The 26,455-nt window shown below is 40.0% G+C and overlaps 1 protein-coding gene across 5 annotated transcripts in view; it reads left to right on the top strand.

The window, feature by feature from the left end:
- The window catches only part of jhy (junctional cadherin complex regulator), a 99,355-nt gene extending 73,309 nt beyond the window's left edge, over window positions 1-26,046 (top strand). For 3 of the 5 annotated variants that reach the window (XM_069894540.1, XM_069894537.1, XM_069894538.1), the window contains 6 exons: window positions 7,879-7,998; window positions 10,226-10,995; window positions 13,494-13,779; window positions 21,515-21,601; window positions 22,301-22,441; window positions 25,760-26,046. In XM_069894540.1, the coding sequence (XP_069750641.1) occupies window positions 7,879-7,998; window positions 10,226-10,995; window positions 13,494-13,779; window positions 21,515-21,601; window positions 22,301-22,441; window positions 25,760-25,972 (1,617 nt within the window). In that variant the 3' untranslated portion in view covers window positions 25,973-26,046. Of the gene's footprint in view, window positions 1-7,878; window positions 7,999-10,225; window positions 10,996-13,493; window positions 13,780-15,698; window positions 15,814-21,514; window positions 21,606-22,300; window positions 22,442-25,759 lie in introns of those variants that run through there. The other 2 variants (XR_011343301.1, XM_069894541.1) reach the window with 2 other exon arrangements.
- Window positions 26,047-26,455: the final 409 nt, after the last annotated feature.

Below are 26,455 nucleotides of genomic sequence, written 5' to 3'. Positions count from 1 at the left end.
AAATAAAAAGTGCCACAAGATCATATTGGCGTGACTTTTATATTTGTAACTTCATTATAAACCTATATCTTTGCTTCAATTATCCATGATTGTGATGTGCATTATTCATCTCTGTGAATGAGTGGGCTGATTAAGAGTACATCATTGTTGTTGCTTCATGCCTGAAGTGTTTCACCTATGCACTCTCTTTATCCTCCAAATTGAATGACCCTGTGACCATTCACATAATTAATTTACCTTTCTTGATTGTTGCATGTTGTGTATGTAATTTGGTAGTACAATTTTAAGTCTTTATTACTGATATAATTAATTCACAATAAGCTGTATTTTGCCGTGAGGCTCTCCATCCTTTCAGCGTAAATGGGACAACAGCCTCCAGCAGACATGCATGTCCATTTAATGTGAAAATGCAGTCATTGTAAAAATGTTCTGCGCTACCATCTCTTTATCGGACTTACTATTCAAATGTATTGAAGAACGCAACGCTCCTGTGCAGACATCATAGATACAGATTGAACCCACTGTAGAGAATTAGGAAGGAACAATTTCTCCATACAGTCTAAGATTTGTTTTAAGGCATATTAATTTTTCAATGTTTTCAGCTAAACACCAGCAGCATGTGGCTCAGATTATACAAATTGCATCGTGTTTGCTCCAATTCACCATCAATTGTGAGAAAGATAAATCAGAAATAATATTCTAAACTGTAAAGCAAATTACTGCCAATTCTGTATGTCTGAAATAGGAACAGAAAGTATTGGTTGTACATTGCAAGTCAGCCAGCATCTGTGGAGAGAAATACAAAGTTAATAAAGTTTCTACAAAATATCTTGCTTTATTACCACAGAAGGACCTAAATGGATGATCTCATTGACAATTTTTTTCTTCCTCATATGATAGAGGAGACAGTTAGGTTTATAAAGACAGTTCACTGTCATGAACAGAAGCAGAAATAATACATGTGATTTTATTTTACCAAACTAATCAAATGTCTGAAATAAATTACAATTTTTGCCAGCTTGCTGACTACAGGTCAAAATTAACTATTAGGCAAAATAAAATTGCTAACAAGCAATTCATTCAGAGCCTAGGTTTTGCCAACATGGAGTATTTTCTGGAACACCCTACTGCTTAGCTGAAAAATACTACGGGAAACCATGGGAAGCAAAACGATAATGACACAGCAAGATCCGTGGATCATCAAGCAAGTGAATTATTCATTTGCCTCATTAAAATATATTTTATTCTTTCCTTTTTTAATAACTCTTTCTTTTCCTTTGTGTATATGATTTGATTGTAGTGCCATTTTCTTTACCATTCTAATCCTTTCTCAATTGTTAAAGTTGATTGATTAATGAGAGGATATGGGATCTTAAGGCTTATTTCCATGATTTCAGCAATCTTCAGACAAGAGTCAGAGATCACAGTGTAACCCACAATCTATCTTTTGTAAACTTTTTTCTGTATAGAAAAGGGTGCCACCCAGTTCAGTCCTGAGAGCTGGAGATGTTGATGAGATTGAGGGCAGATTACCTCTTTTTTTAAAGATTTCAATTAACCTTTTTTTTTTAATATTCACTTTTTAGGGTTTGGGCAACACTGTAAGGGCCATAATTTATTGCCCATTTCTAATTGCCTCTGAAAAGATGGCAGCCAGTTCCCTGCTGAAAGTCCTGCAGTTATTCTGGTAAAGGTATTCCCATAGTATAGTTGGACAATGAGTTCCAGGATTTAGACCCAGAGATAATAAAATATTGACAATAAATTTAAAATTTAGGGCAGTATGTGACTGAGAGGGTGTTTTGTTGAGAAAGTGTCAGGTTCAGTGGGTTCAAAGAGAGACGAGTCTGAAGGCAAGAGTTTGCAATTAATAGAGATGTGATGGATGGCACGGTGGGCGATGTAGATTTTTTGTGGGTTATGTTTGTGGTATTCTTGCCATGTAGAGAACATGGTGGCAGTAGGAATGTTATTTAAATGGGCACAATCCACTCCAGATGGTACAAATCTTTACACACCTCACTATTCCTATTTTGCCCATATTTTGTCTCCGCCTGGTGAACCTGTGTGGGGACCCCTTTGCGGGAGTTCCCCATTCTAAATATTCTAGCCCAGAAGTTCTCAACCTTTTTCTTTCACTCACATATCACTTTAAGTAATCCCTATGCCATCGGTGCTCTGTGATTGGTAAGGGATTGCTTAAGGTGATATGTGAGTGGGAAGGGAACATTGAGAATCACACAATTGTTACTGAAATATTTTGCTTGAGAAAAATTGTTATTGGTCCATTTCCTTTGAAGTTACAAAACCATGCATATGAGTCAATTAGGTACAATGAAAACAGTGGTTTTCAAACTTTTTCTTTCTACCTACATACCACCTTAAGCAATCCCTTACTAACCACATGGCATAGGGAATACTTAAAATGATATGTGAGTGGAAAGAAAAAGGATGCGAACCACTGCTCTAGCCCTTCCAGCAGGGGAATGGCTTCACAAACCGTCCTGCTGCTTGCTTTTCCCATCAAAGGCAAGACTACCCATTTGAGGTCAGGATGGATGGTGGTGACTAGGTGCCCTGCCAAGGCGGGGGTTACCCTGACATCCTCAAGGATGTTGCGCCTGGGAGCCCCACCGTAGAGGTTGGTGATAAGGGCACAATCCCTGATAACATTCATCCCCTCACTAAAGTATGCTACTGTGGTTGGCACATCAGGTCCCATTCCAACAATACTGCAACTATGACCCAGTTCCACAGAATGAATTTCTCCATGATCTCTTCAGGATGCACCCACAGGGAGTTATTGATGGAGTAATGTGGAGTGGACAGGCTACCCAAAGTGCTAGCCTCGAGGTGGGAAAGGCAGACTTGGGGGTCCCCTCTCGTCCTACAACTGGAATAGATGCTCACCCGACTGCTGGCAGTATCTGTCCACTAGCGTAGCCAGTTCTTTGCGGAGTACTCTCTCTCTCTATAACGTTGCACCGGCCCCTCTTCCATTTGTTTATGCTCTCACTGTTCATGGCACTCTCCCCAGTTTGCTGAGCCTCAATGTGGTGCTGCAACTATTTGGTCACCAGCCGGGCTTGCATGCAATCAGAATCAGCCTCTGTAAAGTCATTATTGTCCAACCACACATCCCCATCCCCCCACCATGCATCACTCTCATCCCTGCGCATAACGATCTCCCTGACCTTAACTGGGTTGACCTGCTAGCCAGATTGACAGGATGCCTGCGCTTTGATCTGCTCCTAGACAGCTTTGATGTATTTCGCTTCCATGGGGTTTTTATACGTTCTAGCAATGTCCAGTGTATCCTGCATAGACCCGCACTCAGTACCCATGGATCCTATCTGTTCAATGTGCTGAGCACACTGCCAGTTTTATTCCGATGTGATATTGCACAGGCGCCTCATTAGGGATATTAGTAACTATAGAGCTGCTTCACGACTCCCCCCCAGCTTCGGGAAATCCCAGTAACTCCAGTTGGGAGACCACATGGTGCCATATCTTCTGCTCATGGGGGACCTGTCGTTACAATCGACTGTCCTGGTCATCGGTCCATCCGGGAGATTATACTCTGACCCCGGAGTCCCTTTCCTATTTGTGGGTCACTTGCTGCTACTCTCGTAAGTGAGCAGGTACACAATAAACCATGCACCTGATAGGACACCGACACAAACAGTAATCAATAAAATCTCCCGCACAGCTAAACCAGTTACCCACTCCAACATGGTTAAAACTCCACATGTTCAGTCGTAACACCTTGAATCCTGCTTCCAGCACCAATTATTTTGTTGAGAAAGTGTCAGTATTGGTGGGTTCAAAGAGAGATAACTCTGGGCACAAGAGTTTATAATCAAACATAACTTTATTAACACAGCAACTAATAAGAGAGACAATTGATAAGGGAGTGTGGGAACATGCACAAACAATTTGATAATGATATTGATGATTTACTTTATTGTCATTGTACCAGTAAACCAGCCAATGAAATACAATCAGCATCGACCACAAGTTAAAAAATAGTGCTATATACCTTACAATAAAAAGTGCAATTAAAACCAACAACACTATTCCATAATGAACTGTTAAAAAGGACAAATTTTATAATGTGAGTGCAGGACCACTCAGCACCGTGATTCAATGTTCAACATAGTCACAACTTCGTTAAAAAAAAGCTCTTCTTGAGCCAACTGGTGCATGATCGAAGGGTCCAGTAGCATCTGCCTGATGGGAGAAGCGTGAATAGTCTGTGATTTGGGTTTGTTGCATCTTTGATAATGTTTCTCAGCCTGCCCAGACATCATTCCCAATAGATTTTTCGATGGTAGGCAACTGAATTCCAGTAATCCATTGGGCAATTTTTATTACCCACTAGGGTGCCTTGTGATCTGTGCAATACAATTCCCATACCACACAGAAATACCTTATGTTAGCATGCTCTCAATTGTGCATCTATAGAAATCCAACAGTATCCTGAGGCAGAGGTGTGCATCTCCCTCATGCTACTCATAATAAATAAAGACGCTGTTGTGCCTTTTTAATCAGAAATTTGGAATTCAAGGACCAAGTGAGATCTTCAGAGATATGGATCCCAATGAATTTAAAGCTCAGTAAATGCTCCACCACCACTCTAATGATGTAAATTGGGATGTGAATGTGACTTCTGGCATGCCTGAAGTCCATGATGATCCCCTTGATCTTCTGAGTGTTAAGTGTCAGGTTGTTATCAGCACCAGGCCAGGTGCTCAATCTCATCCCTATAGGCTGTTTTATCATCCCCTTTAATCAGGCCTACCACTGTAGTGTCATCTACAAACCTGATTATTAAATTTGTACTATACATAGGAACGCAGTCAGAGGTAAAGTGAGAATACAAAAGAGGGCTGAACGCACAACCCTGGTAAGAATGGAAAAGAAAATATTGCCCAGCTTAACAGATTGAGTTCTATTAGGTCTGCTAGGAAGCCCAAAATCCAATTACAAAAGGATGGGCTGATACCATGCAGATGAAGTTTGGTTATCAGCTTAGAGGGGACAACAGTGTTGAAAACTGAGCTATAGTCGATGAATAACATTCTAACATAAGTGTTAGAGCTGTCCAAGTGAGACAAAGCAGAGTGAACCACTGTTGAAATAGCATCCTCAGTTACATGTTAGTACGGTAGACAAATTGATGAGAATCCATAGTGGCAGGCAAACAGGATTTCAGATAAGAGAAGACCAACCTATCAAAGCACTATAATGATGGGGCTGAGTGCAACTGGACAATAGTCATTTAGACATACCGGTAGACCACTTCAGCACAGCCACAATGGTAGTAGTCTTAAAGCTTGTTGGAACAACTGCCTGGGGTAGGGACAGATTAAAAATGTCCATAAAAACCCCAGCCAACTTGTTCTGCACAGGCTCTTATCACACGGCCAGGTATGCCATCCGGACCATCTGTCTTCTGTACATTCACGCTACTCAGGATGGCCCATACATCAATGATGGAGATTGAGAGAGGTATTTCATTATCTATAAGAGAGCTTGGGAACATACGCACACAACTTATAAGCATGGGAAGAGGAGAATGTTAAAGTACACAATTATTAAGCAGGGGTTATACACACCCTTCCAGATCCTTGAATAAGAGGAGGTGGATCTGGTACCACTGTACCCACAGGAGTATGCGCACACTCTTGGACCCCTGATCAGTTGAGAGGAGGATCTGGTACCACTGTACCCACAGGGGAATGCACACACCCTCGGATCCCTGATCAGTTGAGAGTAGTGGCTCTACTGCCAGTATTGGTCTATTGTAATTTGAGCTAAGCAATACCATGGCTCAGCTTCAGTGCAATGTGCACCTTACCTGCGACCCTTCCAAACGACGTCTTCAGTAGCAACCAAGCATGGAGTGGTGTCCGGGGCTATCACCATAAGGCAGAGAGAGCGAATGTTCTCTGTGCTGGTGCTAAATACAGGGCTCTAACCAATAAGGATGCTAGGTGATTTGAACCAGCCAATGGCAAGGTGTTCACTGACCAGTGGTCTGAGCCCAATCTTAATTGTCTCTACACCTGCAATTCATAACTTTGTCTATAACTTTGTAACTTTGAGTAGAACAAAAGTATACCTCATACTGACAGGTGATGTGACTTCCAAATGAGTTTCAGGTAGGGAGGCCACGTGACCACTAGCAATAGACAGGGAGGTCATGTCTCCTACACAGAAAACAGAAGGGAACATACAAGTAGTGATATCCCATCCATCTACTGTACCTTTTGTGGTGGGTGGAGATTGTGAGCTTGGAAGATGCTTACGTGTGTAAATGCAATATACTTTGTAGATGCTGCAGCATTTGGAGGGAATACCAATCAAAAATGCTATTTTGTCTTGGATGAAGTCAAAGAGAATTGTTAAAGGTCAGCTGGTCAGGACACTTTCCATCGCACCTCTATAGAATTTTGCCACGGTTTCTGATGTCATACCAAACCTCCACAAACTCCTGAGGAAGTAGAGGTGCTGATGTGCTTTCTTCACAATGTCTTTGTGTATTGGGTCCAGGAAAGATCCTCCAAGATAGTGACTCCCAAGGACTTAAATTTTCTCACCCTCTCCACCTCAGATCTCCCAATGATCACTGGATTGTATAACTCTGGCTTTCCTTTCCTGGTCAACAATCAGCTCCTTAGTTTTGGGTGACATTGAGTGCAAGGTTATTGTAGCTGCACCATTCAGCCAAGTTTTTAATCTCTATCTTGTATGCTGATTCATCCCCATCCTTTAATCAACTCACTACCATGGTATCGTCGGCAAATTTTTAGATGGTGTTATTGCTGTATCGAGCCACACAGTCAGAGGTGTAAATGAGTAGAGCAGGGGGCTAAGAACACACCCATGTGCTGTTCCAATATTGATGGAGATTGTGAAGGAGAAGTTATCACCAATTTTCACTGATTGTGATCTGGACGTGAGGAAATCCATGATCCAATTACACAGAGGTGTGTTACTCCCAGGTCTTGGAGTTTGTTTTGAGGAGATGATGGTGTTAAATGCTGAACTGTAGTCAATAAAGAGCATCCTGATGTACAAGTATGCATCTTTGCTGTTCAGGTGGTCCAAGGCTTTGTGCAGACCAGTGAGATGGTATCTGCCATAGACCTGTTACTACAATATGCAAACTGAAATGAATCCACATCATTGCTCAGACAGGAGCTGATATACTTCATCACCAGCCTTTCAAAACACTTCGTCACTGTTGATGTAAGTGCTGCTAGTCGATATTATTAAGGCAGGTTACTACACTCTTCTTGGGCACCAATATGATTGACACCTGTTTTAAACAAATGGGTACCACACCTTGCTGGATCATCACCGATTTTTAATACTTGGCCAGGTATTCCATCCAGGCCAGATACTTTCTTTGGGTTCACTCTCCTGAAGGCAGCACACACCACCTCCTCAGATACAGACAGGATAAGATCATAAGGTGACATGGGGGTGTGGAGAGGTGGTTCTTCACTGTTACTGTCATCTAATCAGGTGTAGAAGGCATTGAGGTCCTCTGGGAGATAAACTTTGCCATCTGCTACTTTACCGGATTTGTTTTTTTTAACAGTAGTCTTCCTATTTTTTCTGTTGACACACTCAGACTTCATGAGGAATCTTGTGGGAAATATGCCTTGCTAAGATGGTTAACAAATTTGAATGTAGTCCTCCTAAGTTTTATGCTGACATAGTGAGACTTCATGAGGAATCTTATTGGAAATATGCCTAGCTTGGATAGTTAACAATTTTAATATGGGTGTGGATTTAATTTACATTGAAATGACTATATTCAAGATGATAAAATAATCAGATCTTCAAACCAGTTGTTTATGACCATAGGTACCCACAACAAAAAGTTTCAAGACCATGACTATTGCAGTGTCCAAGGAAAATACTAGGGATGTTGAGGAGAACTGCAGTACTGAAATGAAATGGAATCAAAGAGCACAGATGTTACAGGTTAGGTGGATTATTTATACACTTCTATAATTTAATATGTTTTTGACTAGTGTCATTCAAAATATAATGATTTAAATAGGTGTTTAAAGTAAGTTTAGAGGTGCAGAAAGTAATCAAAAAGGCTAATGAGATGTTGGCCTTCATTACAAGAAGGATTGAATTTAAAAGGGAGGTTCTGCTACAACTGTACAGGATACAGGTGAGGCCAAATCTGGAGTACTGTGTGTAATTCTGGTCTTGCTTAAGAAAGGCTGTAGTGGCTTGGAGGTGATGCATAAGAAATTCACCATGTTGATTCTCAAAATGAGGGGTTAGTTTATGAGGAGACTAAGATCAAGTAGCCTGGGACTATACTCATTTAAGTTTGGAAAAATTATGTTATAGAAACATAGGAAACATGAAAGGAATTGATATGATTGGTGCAGGGAGGATGTTTTCACTGGCAGATGATACTAGAACAAGGAGATATAATCTCAAGATTTAGGGAGTAAATTTAAGACCGAGTTGAGGAAGACCTGGTTCTCTCAAAAAGTTGTGAACCTGGGGAATTCTCTGCCCAATAAAGTTGTAGAGGCTCCCTCATTAAATATATTTAAGACACAATTTACAGAGTTTTCCATTGTAGGGGAATTAAGGGTTATGGGGAACAAGTGGATAAATGGAGTCCATGACTGGATCAGCCATGATCTTATTGAAAGGTGGAGCAGGTTCAATGAGCCAGATGACCTAGACTGGCTCCTATTTCTTATTGACTAAATACTTAACATTTCTATTTTTTTATTGACATTGATAAATGCACATTTTATCTCTTTTATGTTTCTTGTCCATTCCCTCAGTCTGTCAATATCTAATGAAACTTCTTTCTTATCCTCCACGCAACCAACACTACCACATTGCAAATATCAACATCAAAATTGAATATATATAAAAAACATTTGCTCCCTTTATCCATGATGTGTATTGTGGACAGCTTGGACCTCATTCTTTTGAGTTTAGAAAATGAGGGACAAAATTATTGAAAAATACAAAATATTTCAGGCTTGACAGGGAGAGGGCAGCAATGACGTGTTCCTTGGCCATGGTATCTAGAATCATGAGTCCCAATCTCAAAATAAGAGGTCTACCATTCAGGATTGAGATGATAGAAAAATTCTTCACTGAGAAGATTATCACTTTTTTTTTCCTTCTGAACCCAAGGGGCTGTCGAGACTCAGTCACTAAATATATAAATAAATATTTGCATTGTATGGTAATCAAGAGACTTGCAGTTATACAGAAAAGTGATTCTAAGTTAAAAGATCGACAGTTATCTTATCAAATGAGAGCTTGGTCCTAGTGCTGTTTCTATATCATATGTTTTCACACAGCAGAAATATATCAAGCTCAAAATCAGAAGTGCAAACCCGCACTCAAGAGATCATTTGAGTCTTGGTTGTGGATGTGGAGTTGTCATTAAGTCGGCCTTTAAGCATGACATTGCTTGACAAAAACAAATAAATAACATTTACTTTAAAAGAAAATGTACAAAATTCGAAGTGCCATGTGCTCATGTGTATGACGACCACTAACTAATCTCCTTTTACATTTCTGCACTTTCTGTGCTATAGCTCAATGATATTAGGGATTTGTTTCCATCCCAATGAAAATTTACTTCTTTGCATGTAACTAATTGCCTTGGAAGATTTTGATTTTTGCGTGTTTTCAAGTGGTGTTGAAAAACCATGAATTCAGTAGAGTGGGTAATTTGACTGCCTAGTTGTTGGATAATGAGTGGCTTATTGACGATGAGTAATCCTCAGAAGAAACCTCAAAAGGCTTAGCAATCAGCTGGTCTCCTGAGAATCCCAATAAGAAAATGGCAGCTGTTCCTGTCAAGCAAAATAAGCAAATGATTTCTGACCTGTTTATTGAGAACCTACAATACAACCCTTTAATGATTTCAAGTTGGGTCACTGAGCACCTAATACATTGCATGTTGTCTACCTCTTTGTACATGAAGATCTCACAACCCGTGACAGGATCTTAATTTGCACATTTGTTTATTTAACATGAACTGATCCCCCATTTTCATGCCTATCACACAATAATCACTTTAAATAATCTCAGTCCTTTTGATTTTTAATTGTAAATTGCTTATTTATCCAATTGGGGAAATGAACAGATAAGAAAAAAACCCTCAATATTTTGATATTTATGTGCTGTATTTTTATGATTTGATTTTTTTCAGAATTGCAAGATAAAACAGTTATCTACCAAAAACAAAGAATTGACCTATGGGGTGAGAGGAAAACCCCCACGACCACCTAATAAGCCTTCAAGTAAACAGCAGGAGCAGAAAATCCACCATGAGGCGGAGCTGGAACATGTTGAAAATATGATGGCTCAACAGAATAAAAATACATCTGAGTTGCTAATACTTCACAGAGATACTAGTGTTCCGTTGACTCCTTGCAGTAACAATACTTCATCATCACTTAGTCAAGTTGCTCCTGCTCTTATTCCCAACTTTCAACCAACAGTGAATCTCAATATTCATTTAAATACTTCTTCTGATATTCTCCCAACTTTATCTGGTGACAATGCACAAACAACGGTTAGGCTAGTCCCATCACATCATCCAACAAGCCAAAGTTCTTCAGATTACAAAAGCTACAATGTTTACAATGCAGTGCAGCCACCCAATCCAGTTCCATATTTTCAGTACCATCAAAGGACTACTCATAATCCACATCAATACAATAGTAGCCCATCAAAATTTTCAACAACCTTGCGTGCTCTCGAAAATGCACAACATCAGCCCATGAGTAATGCCCAAGCCCCTTTCCAAGTACTCTCTGCACAGACCCATCATAATCTAATGGTCAATCCTAGCTATCACCAATGTGCATTAGGTCCAGGTTTTTACAGTCATCCCCAGACAAATCCAATACCTTACTCCGTCAATCAGGAAAAAATGAGAGATCTCAACTACTTTGGAAAGGAATATGGGAATTCAGGGTAAGCAAAAAAAAATAGTCACTTAATAAACTTTAATAGAATCAACATTTGTAATAAAATCAAAGTAGTGTTAATTAAAATATATATATCGGAAGGTTGATTATTTTTAAATTTTTACATACAGCACATTAACAGGCCCTCTGACCCATGAGCCCTTGCCCACAAATGCACTAATTAACATGCAAACTCCCTATATTTTGAAGTGTGGGAGGAGACTGGAGTGCTTGGTGGAAACCCATGTAGTCATGGGGAGGACAGACAATCTCCTAACAGCCACCTCTGGATTCAAACCCCAATTGCTGGCACTGCAACAGTGATGTATTAACTGCTGTGCTAACAGTGCTCCCCTTACACTAACCATGCTGTGGTGAGAGATCATTTATGAAAGATGTATTGTGGTTATTAAATGGTAGCTCATGAAGAATATCAATGTATCTCATGGAGAAGATAGATTCCATTGTTCAATATGTGTGTGTGTATATATTGCCGCAGGCAAAAAATTATGTTCTGGAATGTATTCATCAAGAAAATTGAGATTCAGCACATTGGAAGACACAAAAGGGAAAAATAAATGGACAAATATAAAACAACGTAGCTATCAGCATTTTTTTTTCAGTGCTGCTGAACACTAAATATCATTAAGCAACTAGTAATGCCTCAAATACAAAGCCTCACTTCTTTAAATGAAGGAAAACATAGCATTGGCTTGATTAGAAAAAACACGTAATTCCGTTCATCTGTTTTAAGAATCTAAAACAGTTGTCTTCTTCCAACAAATTGGCATTGAGAAATTCAAATATACCAAAGTTTGTTTAAAAAAACAGTGGTGAATATTTGCAAGATCAAACTACAAAATATCTGCAGTGGAATAGATGCTTTGTAACTAGATTTTGTTGATTAAGTTGAGTGTATTGTCTATTTCAGACTGCTAATAGGACCACTTTAAAAATGAGGCACCTAACAAAAGCTTTTACCTCAGCATTTTTATTATCAGATCCCACAATGGTCTTGCCTCCTTACTACCTCTTTCAAATAATGATGTTTTTATTCCTCCATTTCTACAGCCAGAGGGTGAAGGGTGGTGAATCCTTGGAATTTGTTGTCACAAATGGCAGTGGAGGCCATCACTGGGTATATTTAAAACAGAAGTTGATAGGTTTCTGAGTCGTAAAGGAGTCAAAGGTTCCCATAATACATGGGTTGCTTGTATTTATACTAATGATCTGGAGAGGGATAAGAATGAAAATATTTATATTTGCTGATGACACAAAAATAGGTGGAATAGGATGTTGTGATAAGGCCATAGGTTGAGTGAGTGGGTGAAGGCTTGGAACTTAATATCGAAAAGTGTGAGGTCAAGCAGTTCAATAAGAGGAATTTAAAGACAATGTAATCTGTCTGTAAGGTGTTGGTCCGTTCTCCCCATGTCTGTGTGTGTTTTCCCCGGGTGCTATGGTTTCCTCCCACCTTTCAAACTGTACCAGTTATAGGTCATTTGGGTGTAAATGGGCAACATAGGGCTCATGGGCCGAAAGGGCCTGTTGCTGTGCTGTATGTCTAAATTTTTAAAAATTTAAGATTTCACATTAGTTAAGCACAAAGTATCTAGGTGTTCTTGAGTAACAAAAAGTTAGTAGGTGTATACAATGTTTATTGCAGGGGGTTTGGAGTTCATAAATATGAAATACTGTCACACCATGAATGTTGTGCACAGTTTTGGTTCCTTTATTTTTTAAATAATACATTGGAACCAGTCCAAAGGAGAATTCCCTGGGCTAAGAAGATTGCATGACCATGAGAGGCTAAAAACATTAGATCTTTATTCTTGGAAATTTAGAGGAATTTTGGGTGTTCTTATTGAAATATGTAAGATCCAGAGAGGTCATAAGAGAATAGATGTGATTGTCCCATTCCTGGAGGGTTGTGGAAGTACTTAAAATAGTGTTTGTTTTTCTTTAATATTGTATATTGATGTCTTTCTTTTAGGCATACAGCACAGTAACAGGCAATTTTGGCCCACGAGCCTATACTGCCCAATTACACCCAATTGAACTACAACCACTAGTACGTTTTGAACGGTGTGAGAAAACTGGAGCCCCCAGGGAAAACCCACACAGACATAGGAGAACCTATGAACTCCTTATAGACAGCGCAGATTCAAACCCCAGTCCCAATCACTGGCGCTGTAACAGCCTTGCGCTAACCACTACACGAACCATGTCTGTAGTGAGCTGGGTCAGAACAGGAGTTGAGACCTGGAGAAAATCAACGAGATCATAATTTAATGTTGGGACAGTTTGGAAGGATAGCCAGGCTAATGCTCCTATTTTCTTGCATTCTTCTGTCCTATTCTATGAATTGAACAGGATCCACATCCATAGGCCTACTACAAATTGTTAGAACGTTCACTGTAAGAATTCCTATTTTTGTAATAATGAAGCAGGCTAGCTACAGCCAGTTGAAAGAACTTAATTTAATTTCCTTTCTACTTCCTAAAGGTTGCCTACATTTCCCTTTCTAACTTCGTATCAGCAGTATTTGGTCCAGACACCAAGCACAAATCTCAATCAGCAAATGGAGCACATTTATAAAGCTACCCCACGTCTGGCTCAGACACACCCTGACTCCCATCTGGTGTTGCCATTTATTGATCCAATGGCAGGGAGTTCCTCTGAACTGGACACTAACAAGAAAATACCAACATCATTGACGCGCTCTAACTCAGATGGCTACTTGGCACAAATGGAGAAGGTTAATAAACTGAAGGAAAAGAAACACTTCAAGGTAAAATTTGAACGAACCTTTTCATGTATTTTACCTAATAATTATGAGACCTTCATGAAAATTTTGTCATACATCAATTCTCATTATTATTGCCAAAGGTAACAACACTCCAGTAAATCAATTAGATTTTACATATCCTAGAACTTGCTTTTCAGTTGTACATGAGGAAATATGATGGAAGTGTTTGCTTTAAAAGACCAAGACAGCAACACAATTGTTGAGTAACTGATATCTCTGATAGGCTCTTTTGCATCCAGAAAGAAACTGGAGACACAGGTCAGGACACCAGGTTACAATGCAATGACCATGGATTGAAACTAAAGCCCTGCAGCTGGAAGTGAGAGCTTCCTTGTGGAGCTCCTTAAGCACTGCTCCTCAGAGAAAATTAACTGTTATCTTCTGGAAGATCTTGCTGCCAGAGGTGCTTCAGAATTCTACCACATTGCTCCTTTGCTTCTAGCTAGATGTGAAATGTTAAAAGTTTGCTCATTTTGAGAGTACTGCTCCACTTAAGATTTCCCAGTGTTTCTTTAAGATTTGAGAGTTATTTACGTCCTATAATTTCAGATTTATTGTCGGAGTACATGCATGACATCGCATACAATCTTGAGATTCTTTTTTCTATGGGCGAGGCAGAATTACCACTTATTGGCAGTGAAAAAAAAATGAACACCCATATGCATTTAAACTGTAAACAGATAATGAGTGTAAACAAACTGACTTCAATATATATACACTCACACACACACACACACACACACACACACACACACACACACACACACACACACACACACACACACACACACACACACACACACACACACACACACACACACACACACACACACACACACACACACACACACACATTATATACCTGAAAGCACTATTGGCAGGATACATTTCAAATGAGAATTGATGGGAATCTAATTAAATCTCAGTCGAAAATGAAAAGGTGAAATTGAACTGAACATACGATCGTGAACACTACACCATACCAGTATATTGTCACTTCCCAAACTGCAGTACTCATGATTTGTAGCTTGGTAATTTATTTTGGTGAATGTGGAATTTAAATTTTCTTTTGTGACAGCATTTTAGTACCAGAGTGTTAGCTTTAAAAAAAAATCCTACCAATATTTGGAAAATAAGAGACAAAATCAAATCCATTATGTGTATCTCAAAATTCCCATTCCAGATTTTTATTCAAAACATTCTTTAATAAATTCTCATTTTTCCATAATAAAAAAGATAATTGGTGACATTTATTGTGATAGTATCAGGCGAGAACCTTTCAGGACTCTTTAGGGAATAAGTTTGCTTCAGTGACTTGATTTCTTAAAACTAAAAAGATGAATTTTAAGCAGTAGCACCGATATCTAAGTTTATATTTTTAAACAATACAAAAAGTATTTTCAAAAGTCATTGCATACACTTTTGGAGATAACATATTTAATGTGTTGGTATATGATATCTGAGTTCAGTTGAAATTACAAGCATTAACTTTTGCTTTATCATATTCTCTAACTATGAGATTATTGCTTTGTAGTTGTTATTTTGCAATGTTTAATGTGTAATTGTGAAATCCGATGAATGGATGATAATTTGTATGATAACAATGGGAACTTAGCCTACATATATTCAACAAGAGGCTTAAAAAAACTTTAATGTGACAACACATTTAAATTATTTTTATCATTTATTTAAATAAGTGTATTGAGAGTACTTACATCTTATCAATGAATTGATTTTGATAAAAGTGAACCAAAGGAATTGTTGAACAGTTGAGTGACACATTAATATTACAGCTCATGAACCTAATCAACTAATGCTAGCTGTGACTTATGTGTGTCTACCCCTTTCCGATCTTAGATGATAATTAAGTGTTTAATATTACCTCTTCACTTTCTTATTAGAGAGGACATTCATCGTGTTGATTGAGAATTTGAAATGTATCAGTGAAACAGCAAAAGCAACAAAAAGTAAAGTGATTAGCAGAACCATGACCAAACAGGCTCAGAAACAGACATGGTAAACTCAAGCAATGCGTCTGTCATCTTTGGTCTGGTTATTGTCAGCTGCCTACCCTGTGGACTGGCTTTGAGGATTAAGCACTGACCAAAGCACAGATCTGTCTGATACATTCGTTCCTCCTGTGCTATAACAATTGTTTTTCTTTGTGTCACTTTGACTCTGTCACTCCTATGCCTTTTAGGTATTTCTTTCCTCAATAAAATGTAGTAATCTTGTTATTAAATGGTGCAATGCAAGTCTGGGTAAAGGTTCAAAGAACTGATGTCTAATGTATAAGAAGATGAAGTTTGTCTAGGAATCTTCTCCCATCAAGCTGACATTGTAAATTTCCTTGTTCAACACTCAAAGACACTATTTTTTTGAATAAAAAACATTTTTTTAGACTTGACTTTCAATTTTAGCACTCCAAAGAAGGTCATACAATAATAGAGAATGGAACCAAGCCCAATATGTCCCATCCACGTGTATTTTTTCTTGCCTTTACCCATTTACGTGCCTTCTTCAGCTGGTTTCTTTGGCAAATTGATCCAATAGTTCTCATCATTCAACAGAGCGAGATCACCTTGTCTTGATTTACTTTTAATTTGTGCATCAAAATGTTTCACATTTTACTTGCATGAACTTTTTCCAAACTTCATAATCGCAAAGCTTTATATTTTAAAAACTTTGTAAATAAAACACTTTCATGGCTTTTCTCAATCCAGATTTTGAAAATGATTGGCTGTTGCTCTCAACTTCCAAATTACAAGAATTTAAAAGAAGAAACTGTGGCCTTTGGTGGAAAAGGCTGCCATGCATACCCCTTGACTCTTGTTTTCTTTCCCTTTCAGGTACCACCAGTAACTCTTTCATAATAGATTGTTGTTTGGTCATTAAAATCATTGTATATATGAACAATAGCTGAAAACACCATCTTTCTGAGTGAATTTATAGATTGTTTCTAAATTTCTGACATTTAAATTTCCTAATGCATTATGAGTTGCTCATAGTTCTTGAAATAAAATGATGGTAATATTGTCACAAGAATTATGTTTGAAAGTCATGGTCAAAATTCTTTAGCAAACAATGAGAAGCTGGGGGAACTCAGCGCCCCAGGCAGTATCCATGAGTAGAAATGGTCAGACAACATTTTGTTTCGGGACCCATTAGGCTAAAGTGGGAAAGAGGGATATCAAGGAGGGAAAAAAAAGAGGGGAGAGTAAATGTATGCCTCCTACAGTTCAATTTTTTTCTCCTGATTCTAATACAAATTAGTACTTTTTTTTAAGTTACCAGTTGTGCCTCTGAGCAACTTGTAAAATAAAATAAAACAAAATAGGGGCTGCACAGTTACTGTAATGGTTAGTCCAACAATGTTACAGAGACAGCAACCCTGGTTCAACTCCAGTGCTGTCTGTAAGGAGTTTGTATGTTCTCCCTGTGTCAGCGTGCATTTCCTTTGGTGGCTACAGTTTCCTCCCACCCTTCAAAATGTACAGGGGTTTTAGGTCAATTGGGTGTAATTGAGCAGTACAGGCCTGTTACCCTGGGCCAGAAGGCCTGCTACCATGTTGTATATCAAACATTTTTTTAAAATTACATCACATTTATATTGGTAGTAAAAATTTTGTCTTTGGAGTTTTAAACAAATCTAGATAAGTTTTATTCCATTTACAAATAAAATTCTAGGTAAACCTACAGTTTAAAACTCATGCCCTTGTCTTTAGGTTTTTCAGAACCTTTTTTCCACTTCCTCCAGGCTTGCATTTTTTTCATGTTCTTGGTTCGTAAATAGTTAAGCAAAAAACTGCAGATAATATAACTTCAGAGAGAGAGATAGGCCAGTAAAGGATCATTTACCTGAAAGTTCAATTCCACTTCTCTCTCCCTAGAAGCTTGTTGAGTACTTCCACCACTTTCTGTTTTCATTTCATGGTTACACCAGCTTCTTTAAGCAATTTTACTTCCTATCACTCTACCCCTATTCATTCCCCAAATCCCATCAGTTCTCTCTTCGCCAATAAAAGTCGTCACAATCTCTTCGATGACATTTCCTGACCTATATTTTTCTTCACTATTGATTAGTGTATTTATACACTACTGCTTGTGTGATGGGCCCAGAGGACCCCAAAACCCAGCAGCAATAGAAATTCACCAAGATAAATGGTTTCTTAAACAAAAGTTACTTTTAATTTTCTTTAAACATAAAACAGGATCAAACTTTAACTTATTAATATTAACTGAACCTAACTTAACCCCCTTCTAATTCTAAGCTCATGTGCATGTACTGTCTGTGTAAGTTCAGAAAAATTAATTGATTCACAGTCCAATCTCACTTCTCACTCCTCCAAGTTCACCAGTATCAGGCAATTCTTATGCTGTTCACAGAATTTAACATTTATGAATCTTCACCAGGCTTTGGTGCTTCAAAGATAAATGGTTACTGCTCAGGAGGGTTCTTATTGGTTTTACGAGAGAGATTTTTTGCTCGTTCGACACATACAACTGATTCCTTCCGATCAGCCACTTCAGTATCTTGCCAAAGAAACTTGCCCCGTCAGGGTTTTCCAGATGATAACCTCTTTCTTTCAGGTCATCAAAGAGTTCCTTTTCTGTTTCCCTTATCTCAGCGAAACACTATACAGCCAGCCATCTCCTCTTATATGGAACACAAGGGCTTTGAACGGGCTGAACTAAGAACTCACAACTCATCTTCAGATGGGGTTTCAAACAAGCTTCCAAAAGCCACTTGTTCCAGTCCCAGCAGCTGCTGAATTGTAGAACTGTAGAACGGAATTCTCTCTCTCTCTTTCTCTCTCTCACTCTCTCTCTCTCTCTCTCTCTCTCGCTCAGAAAAAACCACATGACCTTCTTAGAACAGTAAACTACATTCAGACAGACTGCAGCATTGGACCCAATCTTCTAAGTCCGTTCATCTGTTGTTTTCCAAAACAAAAATCCATGACTCCACAGCATGTCCAATTAACACTTACTTATGAAGTCATTCAGCAAAGAAGTTTCCATTGATTTTACAAAGGCACTGGGAGCCTGGACTGTCTGGCTTGAGCATAGTTCTGGCATTTTAAATGTTTAAATGAGATCTGCGTACTTATCTCTTCTTTCTTTGGCTTGGCTTAACGGATGAAGATTTATGGAGGGGTATGTCCACGTCTGCTGCAGGCTCGTTGGTGACTGGCAAGTCCAATGCGGGACAGGCAGGCGCGGTTGCAGCGGTTGTAAGGGAAAATTGGTTGGTTGGGGTTGGGTGTTGGGTTTTTCCTCCTTTGTCTTCTGTCAGTGAGGTGGGCTCTGCGGTCTTTTTCAAAGGAGGTTGCTGCCCGCCAAACTGTGAGGCACCAAGATGCACGGTTGGAGGCGATATCAGCCCACTGGCAGTGGTCAATGTGGCAGGCACCAAGAGATTTCTTTAAGCAGTCCTTGTACCTCTTCTTTGGTGCACTTCTGTCTCGGTGGCCAGTGGAGAGCTCACCATAGAACACGATCTTGGGAAGGCGATGGTCCTCCATTCTGGAGACGTGACCCACCCAGTGCAGTTGGGTCTTCAGCAGCACGGATTCGATGCTTGTGGACTCTGCCAGCTTGAGTACTTCAATGTTGGTGATGAAGTCATTCCAATTAATGTTGAGGATGGAGCAGAGACAGTGCTGAGGAAAGCATTCTAGGAGCCGTAGGTGATGCCGGTAGAGGACCCATGATTTGAAGCTGAACAGGAGCGTGGGAATGACAACGGCTCTGTACACGCTGATCTTTGTGTGTTTCTTCAGGTGGTTGTTTTTCCAGACTCTTTTGTGTAGTCTTCCAAAGGCACTATTTGCCTTGGCGAGTCTGTTGTCTATCTCTTTGTCAATCCTTGCATCAGATGAAATGGTGCAGCCGAGGTAGGTAAACTGGTTGACCGTTTTGAGTTCTGTGTGCCCGATGGAGATTTGGGGGGGGGGGGGGGGGGCTGGTAGTCATGGTGGGGAGCTGGCTGATGGAGGACCTCAGTTTTCTTCAGGCTGACTTCCAGGCCAAACATTTTGGCAGTTTCCGCAAAACAGGACATCATGCGCTGGAGAGCTGGCTCTGAATGGACAACTAAAGTGGCATCATCTGCAAAGAGTAGTTCATGGATAAGTTGCTCTTGTGTCTTGGTGTGAGCTTGCAGACGCCTCAGATTGAAGAGACTGCCATCCATGCGGTACCGGATGTAAACAGCATCTTCATTGTTGAGATCTTTCATGGCTTGTTTCAGCATCATGCTGAAGAAGATAGTAAAGAGGGTTGGTGCGAGGATGCAGCCTTGCTTCACGCCGTTGTCAATGGAGATGGGTTCGGAGAGCTCATTGCTGTATCTGACCTGACCTTGTTGGTTTTCGTGCAGTTGGATAACCATGTTGAGGAATTTGGGGGGGCATCCGAGGCGCTCTAGTATTTGCCAAACCTCTTTCCTGCTCACAGTGTCAAAGGCTTTGGTGAGGTCAACAAAGGTGATGTAGAGTCCTTTGTTTTGTTCTCTGCACTTTTCTTGGAGCTGTCTGAGGGCAAAGACCATGTCAGTAGTTCCTCTGTTTGCGCGAAAGCCACACTGTGATTCTGGGAGGATATTTTTGGCGACACTAGGTATTAGTCTATTAAGGAGAATCCTAGCGAAGATTTTGCCTGCAATGGAGAGCAGCGTGATTCCCCTGTAGTTTGAGCAGTCTGATTTCTTGCCTTTGTTTTTGTACAAGGTGATGATGATGGCATCATGAAGGTCCTGAGGCAGCTTTCCTTGGTCCCAGCAGAGCATGAAAAACTCATGCAGTTTGGTATGCAGAGCTTTGCCGCCAGCCTTCCAGACCTCTGGGGGGGATTCCATCCATACCTGCTGCTTTGCCATTTTTCAGTTGTTCAATTGCCTTATATGTCTCTTCCCGGGTAAGGACCTCATCCAGCTCTAGACAAGGGTTGTTGAGGGAGCTGGAGCAGGGCGGATTCTTGGACTGAGCGGATGGCACTGAAAAGGGATTGAAAGTATTCTGACCATCGATTGAGGATGGAGATCTTGATGCTGAGGAGGACTTCGCCGCCTGAGCTGCGCAGAGGGCTTTGGACTTGGGGTGAGGGGCTGTACACCGCCTTCAGTGTCTCATAAAAACCCCTGAAGTCCCCAATGTCGGCGCTAAGCTGGGTTCGATTGGCGAGGCTAGTCCACCCCTCATTTTGGATCTCCCGGAGTTTGCGCTGAAGATGGCTGCATGCGAGATGGAAGGCTCGTTTTTTCTCTGGCCAGGAAGGCTTCGCAAGGTGAGCCTGGTGGGCAGATCGCTTCTTTGCCAGCAGCTCCTGGATTTCCTGGTTGTTTTCATCAAACCAGTCCTTGTTTTCCTGGAGGAGAAGCCCAGTACCTCTTCAGTGGATTGCAGTATGGCCGTTTTCAGCTGATCCCAGAGGGTTTCAGGGGATGTTTCAGGGAGAGGTTCAATGTTGGAAACTTGCAGTCAGACGTAGTGAGAGGAAACTTCCAGGCAAACCTCCAAGCAAAGCTCGCGGATGCAAACTGCCTCACGGGCCCGTCTCCTGAAACCCTCTGGGATCAGCTGAAAACGGCCATATGGAATCCACTGAAGAGGTACTGGGCTTCTCCTCTAAATCTTATCTATATACAATATAAAATATAACATAATCTGTCACACTTGAAATATGTTGATGGTTATTCCATTTGTATTTTTTGCAGCATTATGCAGTGAGAGACCACAAGGACCTAAAACAGGATATAAAACTTGGAGGATTAGGAACTGACTATAAATCTATTCAAGAAAAGGTAGGTGACTTCAGATTTTCTCAATATCACAATTACCTAGTGTTCGTTAAGTTAGAGTGGTTTTAAACTACTAGTGCCCACTTCAATCTGGTAAATTTTAGAATATCCCATATTAAGGTCAGTTGATTTGATTGGTCTCCAAGCAAGCATGTTAACACCATGTTAACTTTGTCTTGAGCAGGGAATCAGTGATGATTTTCCTGCCAGGCCAGCCTGACTAGAAACAGCAGCCGGAGCCCAGTATATTTTTAAGTTTCTTTTTATCCTAGGACTACTGTTCTTGGTCCCACCAAAAAACCTTGGCCCACTTCTGTCAACATCTATGCCCATCGTGAATTCCCCCTTCATTCCATCTGATAGTGTTACTCTCATTAAAGCCCCCATGTGCTGACCACCAAATCACAGCCAAATCACATCCAAATTTCTGTCCTCACCTGGTGGCCAGTTCTAGATCCTGCATCTTCTGACTAGTTCGATCTTCTAAACTGTGCTTATTGATTAAATTTAATGCAAGGTGTTTTGTACTTGGTGGCACTGAAATCTTAGTATGGAAGATTCATTATTGTGGACTACCCACAGTTGAGAATGGAAAATTCGGACTCATTCCTTGTACTGTTTTTTCTTTAATTCAAATCAAGACAATGTTTGTTTTTCTTTCTCTCCTAAACCTTATATTTATTTGTGTATTTATCTCTTAAGGCAGAGAAAATGAAACTACAAAAGGAATATTCAAAGCAAATTAAAGAACAAAACCTGAAAGGTGGATGTAAATCAGCATCCTCCCTACAGAAGCAATCACCAAGCACTGACAACAAAACGATCATTTCAAGCCGGAAATTGGTATACTTAAAATTAAATTTAATTGCATTTGTGTTTTTATCATTAGTAATATGAACTGTTAAGGTAATGAAGGAAAATTAAAGGAATATTTTAATTATGAATGATCCATTAGGCAGAGAGATTTCAGATGAACATATGAAACAGAGTTTTCTTATTTTGGAAAGCCCAGCAATTGTAATATGTCAAAAAAACCATAGACTATTACATCACAGAAACAGGCCTTTTATCCCTTCCAGTCTGTTCCAAATTACTTTACTGCCTAGTCCTACTGACCTGCACTCAGCCCTTAATGATCCTCCAGATGCCTTATCCAGAGGAAGCTGTGCCTCTGCACACACCGGGCAACTGCAGTCTATGCATCATGAGCTCTGCCATCCAGGGGTCACCCGCATGGCTCATTTGGTCAAGGCGCACAATCTGCCCTATTCCATGGAAGATGTCGGGGAAATGACCAGGTCTGCGCGGAGTGCAAGCCACACTTATATCAGCCCTCAATGGTGCACCTGATCAAGTCACCCAGGCCCTTCAAACGGCTCAGCGTCGATTTTAAGGACCTCTCCCCTCCATGAACAGGAACACCTTCTTCCTCTCTCTCATTGATGAGTTCTCCCACTTCCTGTTCCCTATTGCATGCCCAGACACGTCCACTTTGTCAGTTACGAGCAACAAGCTATGTCAATACCTGCTGGTGGGGGGCATTGCATCCAGCAGGACTACCAGCTACAACCCCTGGGGGAACAGGGAAGTTATAAAAGAGAATGCTATGGTCTGGAAGGCTGTCAAACTGACTCTGAAGTCAAAAGGTCTTCCAGATTCACACTGTCAGGAAGTCATTCCCATGCCGCTCCATTGCATCCTGTCGCTACTATGTACCACGACCAATACAACTCCTCATGAGCTCCTATTCACTTTTGAAAAAAGGTCGGCATCAGGAACTACATTTCCAGTCTGGCTCACTACTCTTGGACCAGTCCTTAGGAAGCACATAAGGAGAAGCAAGACCGACCCTCTGGTGGAAAGGGTGAAACTACTCCATGCCAATCCCATGTACACCTACGTGGAGTACCTGGATGGCAGGGAGGACACCGTTTCCATCAGTGACCTGGCACCCGCCGGGACAGAGGGCCTGTTACTTAGGTGACCTGTGAACCATGGAGCTCATTCTCACCATCCCCCAGTCAGGCCCTCAGGGAATTTGGTTTAGAAGAAAAGTGCACCCCCCTCCATCATCAATCCAGAGACCCAGCCTACTTCTCCTCCCTCACAAGGGGACCAGGAGGCCCAAAGAGTCCAAGTCCCCCCTGGTGCTAAGGCGCTCCACCAGGATCTCCAGAACCCTGGACCACTTAAATTTGTAAATTTGTAAAGAACTGTATATTTTTTTCCACTTGTTTCTGAACCCGTGTTCTCTGTCTTCATTCATAGACCCTAAATTCTACAGGGAGGAGTGAATGCAGTGAACTGGGATTCACTGGTAGGGGGTTGTGCTGATGGCTAGCCCCACCTCCTGGCTCCGCCCCCATCTGCCCACATATAACCCTGATTTCCCACCTAAACCCAGAACCCTTCTGAAGACTACTGTTGAACCCTACCCTTAGTTATAAGTTAATAAAAGCATTTGTTCTCCCTCCAATTATTAGAGCTTTTATTCACGCTACAGGAACCTAATTTCACAATACGCACTCACACCATTTGCTTGTGGATCATTCATGCAGAAGTAGGATCTGTTCTAAGTAAGGTTTCCCTACAACTGTGAGTAATGTGCTTAGGAACATTCCTGAGCAGATCTGAGCCTATCAATCTATCACTAGGAATCAGTTGCAGATCAATATCCTTTAATTTAAAGAAATGATCCCCCAAATGAACTCAATCCCACCCTCTATTTCCTCAATACAAACTTTCCACTCATATTCCCAATGAAAACCTTGACTTACCCCTCAGTAGTTAATCAGAATCCACACCCCAATACTTAAATTCTCAAGGACCTTATCCACTCCAACTAATACCTATCCCTGCATCCAGGTTTTTTCCCTCTGGGGTAACCTCCTTCTTCTTCATGTGCTCTGCAGTGATAACTTACTTGTCTCCTTAGATAGTGAAGTCAAACTTAGCAGCAGTGTACTCTCACATAAAACATATGCCAGACGACTACACAACACAGAGAAAATAATTTCTAGACTATATTATTTACATAATATTATAAATGCCTGCATTTTCAACCTATTATTTGTGGAAAGGTATAAAATCTAGCCTGATACCATAACACCAGTATGTTAATCTTAATAGCTCCATGCCAAAATTGTTGAATTATTTATGTGACACATAATCCCTTGTATGCTTCTTTTACTTTTCTAAAGTCAACATGCAAAACTGCAATTTTCTTTTCTTGTAGTTATCCAATTCCTATTTGAAAATTACCATTGAATCTGCCTCCAATCCCACACACACACACATACTTTTTACGAACATCTATGAGGCATTGTAATTCCAATAGCTTTGCAGTCTTATGTATATTTCAATTTTTTGCTGTAAACTTGTAATGCATTTCAACTTGCATAATGAAATGTAATTGCTGAGTAAATCCAGTGCAATGTTAATTTACACTCCAAACGATAAAAGCTTCTCATGAAAAAAATAGAAAAATATATTTCCAAATCAATCAATTTCTACAGCAGCTGTAGCTGAAGAGTGTATTACAAGCATTTTGATGTGGATATCATAAGGGCAATACTACTAAGCTACTTACCTACACACTTTATGAGGACACTTCTTCATGGTTTCTGTCATCATAGTTGTTTGATGTCTTTGTGAACCTAAGGGATGTTTCCATGGATCTAATAATATATTTCTTGCATTATCCATATCAAGTCTCAGAAATCAAGTCTTGCACATAGAATCACCTATGAGATTTGGCTATAACACCATGTGATAACTTATTTCTGCCAAATTTCATGATTAATCATCTAGAAATCGTAATGCACCCATTAGGGAATCCTAAAACTGGAATATTATTAGGCCCAAAGTAAAGGTATGCTCCTCAATCTTTCTCTTCCAAAGCCTCTGGATACAATTGCAACTGTAATAGGATACTATTAAAGCTCAGGGATTTGGCAGTGTGAGAATAAGATCAGGAGTGGGAACAGCATATTGTTATTGATGGAGTCAACAATTTGTTTGAAACGCAGTTGTTGGAACCAGCAGCAAAATTGGGGATATTGGTGTTCACAAAATCTTAAAAATGCTAAATGACCTGGAACTAGTCATTGTTATGTTTCATTCTAATTAAACTTTTTATTGTTTTTCTTTACACAACCATAGGCGATGGAATATGCGAAAAGTATTCATAAACCAAAGCCACTTTCAGCTAATTCCAAGGTTGCCAATAAATCACTGGCTCAGGATAAATTAACTAAGCAAGATCATTACGTAGAACTGGGCCCATCTGAAAATACAATACTTGAGATGATGCAGCAAAGACATGAAAAGGAGAAGCAAATTGTAGCAGCCTTCAAAGCAATGCACGTGACCTGATGACAAATATTATCTGAACATAATATGTTGTTGCAGATCATACTGAAAGGTCTTAAAAATGTCATGAATGAGCACTCTTTGTTTACATTGTTATTTTTAAATCTTTCTTTTCATTCTTTCTTTGGCTTGGCTTCGCGGACGAAGATTAATGGAGGGGTAATATCCACGTCAGCTGCAGGCTCGTTTGTAAATCTGCAATTGCATTTGTCATGTCAATCATTCCATTGTTGAGAAACAATTGATGGAGTCTCAATGTAGTCATCACAGATATGGAGAAACTATGCTGAAATTATTTTTATTTTTCAGGGCATTTCTTTGAAATTTTAAACATCTAGACACTTAGTTGGCTCAAATTAAAGTTACTCGGTTTTGTCAAAAACTAACATTGATAGAAGTTAACATTTTAGGAATTATTTCTTGACTTTGTTCTCACTGGGATTTAACTGATGCCTGCAACCTTTCAGCTGTATCTCTTGTGAGTAA

Source organism: Narcine bancroftii, chromosome 8 (genome assembly GCF_036971445.1).
Source record: "Narcine bancroftii isolate sNarBan1 chromosome 8, sNarBan1.hap1, whole genome shotgun sequence".
In the NCBI taxonomy this organism is placed as follows: domain Eukaryota; kingdom Metazoa; phylum Chordata; class Chondrichthyes; order Torpediniformes; family Narcinidae; genus Narcine; species Narcine bancroftii.
The sequence above is the reverse complement of the archived record's forward strand: the minus strand, read 5'-3'. Positions and strand labels throughout refer to the sequence as shown.